A 3312-nucleotide genomic window follows, 5' to 3' on the forward strand; every position below is an offset into this window, starting at 1 on the left:
CTCAAAGGGCTATTTTGTACTTGCTCACCACAGAATCTGACACAAAATAACCTCTGAAATAATGTGAGCCGTTATGACCGCCACCGCCATTTAAATGTCTACCAGTTTTCATAGCATCCTTCCCTCCTGTACCTGCAGAGGTGGTATTATATAAATGTACTTTTATTTTTCTTACTATACATTATGAGCTACACATTCAAGCACTTAAATGTATGTGAAACATGCCCTTCACATCAATGGCAAAAATTCATCAGAACAATGAAATGCACAATATGGGATTTTCATTAGTATAGATTTTAATTCAAAATTATAGCATACATGGAAAGCCAAAGAAATATTTATGGAGTCCAGTGAGAGTAATAGATGAGAAAATGGAGAGGAGAGGAGAGGAGAGGAGAGGAGAGGAGAGGAGAGGAGAGGAGAGGAGAGAGAGAGAGAGAGAGAGAGAGAGAGAGAGAGAGAGAGAAGAAAGCAGACTTCAAAAACACAACAGCCCTCTCAATAATTAGAGATACTGATACAGGATGACTTGAATCCATCATAATCAGAAGGCCCTATGTTTTCTGATTCTGAAAATAGTTGTGTGCAGATAGACATACGTGAGGTTACCCACTCAGAGGGTGCCTACTTTGTAAAACAGCTAGTTCATGTTAGAAAGGAAATCTGTGGCCAGGGAACAATGCAAAGGATATGAATCTGTGATAAGATTACAAATTTGAGAGAGAACCTTGCAGTCCAGCTGTTACAAACCAACTTTATGTCAACAAGAGCTGCTAAATCAGGACCCATCACTACCTGCATATCTAATACTTCTCCTCCAGGCACCTCTCTGCCCCTCATGCTGCTCAGTACATGAGCCTCCTTGCTTTGTCTGAGCAGTTACATGTGGGTTTCTTCTCTGCACTTTTACTCCCAAAAGACTGATGGAATACATAATTAGGTAATGGATAGTACCTGATCAACCCAGGAAAACATTTGCGGGAGGGAGATAATCTCTCATCAACATTATGAACAGCATTGATCGCACAAGTGACAAAGATATACAACCTCTCTTAATGACAAAGGGGTGGTGGTATATGCCTTTTTAAAATGCTAGAGATTTTAGGTGTTTATCCTTAGAAGTTAAACATAGATAATTTGTAATCCGCAAAAAGATTTCTGCCTATGGAGGAAGGGGATTAGATACATCACAACATTTCTTTGAATAAGTTAGCTTTACCTTGGTTCCTCAGTTTGATCTGGTATATAACCTTGTATAAAACTTGTCAAAACCCATGGTAATAACATTATTAAATCAGTTCTTTTTTTTCTTTTTCTTTTTTTTTAATATATATATTTTATTGATTTTGTACAGAGAGGAAGGGAGAGAGATAGAGAGTTAGGAACATCTATGAGAGAGAGTCATCAATCAGCTGCCTCTTGCACAACCCCTACTGGGGATATGCCCGCAACCAAGGTACATGCCCTTGACCAAAATCGAACCCAGGACCCTTCAGTCCCCACGCCGACGCTCTATCCATTGAGCCAAACCGGTTTCGCCTTAAATCAGTTCTTGATTAGGATTGAAGTTGAGTGCAAGTTGCAAATTAAGTTGTTTCTTTTTTAAATTTTCTTAAAGTAATAAATCTGAACATTTAAAAAGATTCTCACCTTAGATTTTTTAGATTATTAATAATTAAATTTAGAAGCATACATTTGCTTATTGAGTAGTCTACAATATAATACCTAGAGAACATAAGAGGGATATTAATTTCTATTCATTTGCATAGAACAAAAGAGCAGCTCCATTCCAACCTCTCCATCATTCAAGCAATGAAAACAATAAGCTTCCCTTGCTTTGCTTTCTGTCAAGGACAGAATTGAACAGGAGATCCATTTATATCAGGGGCTGATGGTATTTATAACCTCAGCCACTTTTAGATTGCCTTCATTATAATTTTATCCTCAATTATCCCATATTAGATTATGTTTAAAAATTTAAGCACATGTCTCACCATTTTAAAAGATGCAGGACATGTTCCTATTTGAATAATGAAACATATGACGGAATTGAGACTTTTCTTCTGTTCAGAATGACCTGTGTTTTTCCCTACCATAGACGTAAACAATTCACAATTTAATCAATGCAATTGCTGTTTGTTTTGTTTTTTTCACTATCCAAGTAATTGATTTTATGCAACCCTCTTGTATCACTAAATAAATGCATCAGTGACAACTTAAGAAGACTGAAAGGGGCAGAGCCATGGTCATTCCCATGTGGTTTGTTTGCATGCTAACAAACAAACTCCATTACCGTGCTGGCTGTCACAGTGAGATCTCCGGGTTCGCTTGTTACTGCTGCAGGGCTATCCTGACCAATCAGGAGACAGATCACAGGGCCCCTCTCTGCCCTGGTGCAGGACAGCTCTGATCAGAGGGCAGCCAGTAGGTTAATTGAAACTCAGGGACAGCGATCACCGCCCAGATCTTGCTGTGGTAGTACTTGCGGGTGGCCCAGAAGCCCAGGCGCTGGTAGAGGGCCAGGGAGGCATCCTGCATCATGCTGGTGACGAGGACCACTTCTCTGTAGCCCTGGCATCCTGCAAACTGGAGGACGGTCCTGACCAGGGCCTTCGCTATCCCCCGGCGCCGGTGCTCCAAGGCTATGGTCAAGTGAAGCAGGTGCAACTGCTTCTTCCGCATGGTGGGCTCCTCCGCGGGCAGAGCTCCCACCATGCCCACCACCTGCCCCTCACACTCACCCACCCAGAAGCAGGAGCCCAGCTCACTGAGGTAGGATTTGCTGATGTCACACAAGTCTGTGTGCAGATAGTCGGCCACAATCTGGGTCCAGGGGTATTGGGCAAGGAACCTCAAGGCAGAGAGCAGGGTGAGGCCGGCCAAGAGAACCAGGAGCCAGGAACCAGAGACCAGAAACAGGGCAAGGGGCACCCCCAGCAAGAGCACAAGTGTCCTCGGCAGCTTCAGGAGGTGGTGGAAGGTGCGAGGAGCATGCTCAGCCATGCCCTGGGAAAGCAAGCCCATGACCCAGGGGCGGTCTCTCTCCTGGTACTTGCGGATGTGGTAAGGAGCCATGGAAGACCTGTGTGTCTGAGTCTCAGAGTCCACCAGAGAGAGCCCTGGGGAAAAGAGAGGAAGCCACATGAAAACTCTCACCTTTCCCACCTCCGGAAACAAGAGAAAGACCTTTCTCTAGGGCTTGTCTTTCTGCTGCTGCCCAAGGAAGCAGGTCACAGCCACCGGGAGAAGGTGTAGGACCAGAAAGAACTGCATTTGATCCTGGCCCCATTCCTTTCTGGCAGTGTGACCTCG

General features: G+C 43.8%; 1 protein-coding gene across 1 annotated transcript; it reads right to left on the bottom strand.

Moving 5' to 3' along the window:
• Positions 1–2370: 2370 nt before the first annotated feature.
• LOC311633835 (N-acetyltransferase 8-like) lies at positions 2371–3075 on the bottom strand (the record flags this gene model as incomplete). Its single annotated transcript, XM_084906854.1, has 1 exon — positions 2371–3075. The coding sequence occupies one exon, from the start codon at positions 3073–3075 to the stop codon at positions 2371–2373; it is 705 nt and encodes a 234-aa protein (XP_084762980.1).
• Between the last annotated feature and the right edge of the window lie 237 nt (positions 3076–3312).

This window comes from Pipistrellus hanaki (assembly GCF_964339955.1).
Source record: "Pipistrellus hanaki genome assembly, chromosome: 15".
In the NCBI taxonomy this organism is placed as follows: Eukaryota; Metazoa; Chordata; class Mammalia; order Chiroptera; family Vespertilionidae; genus Pipistrellus; species Pipistrellus hanaki.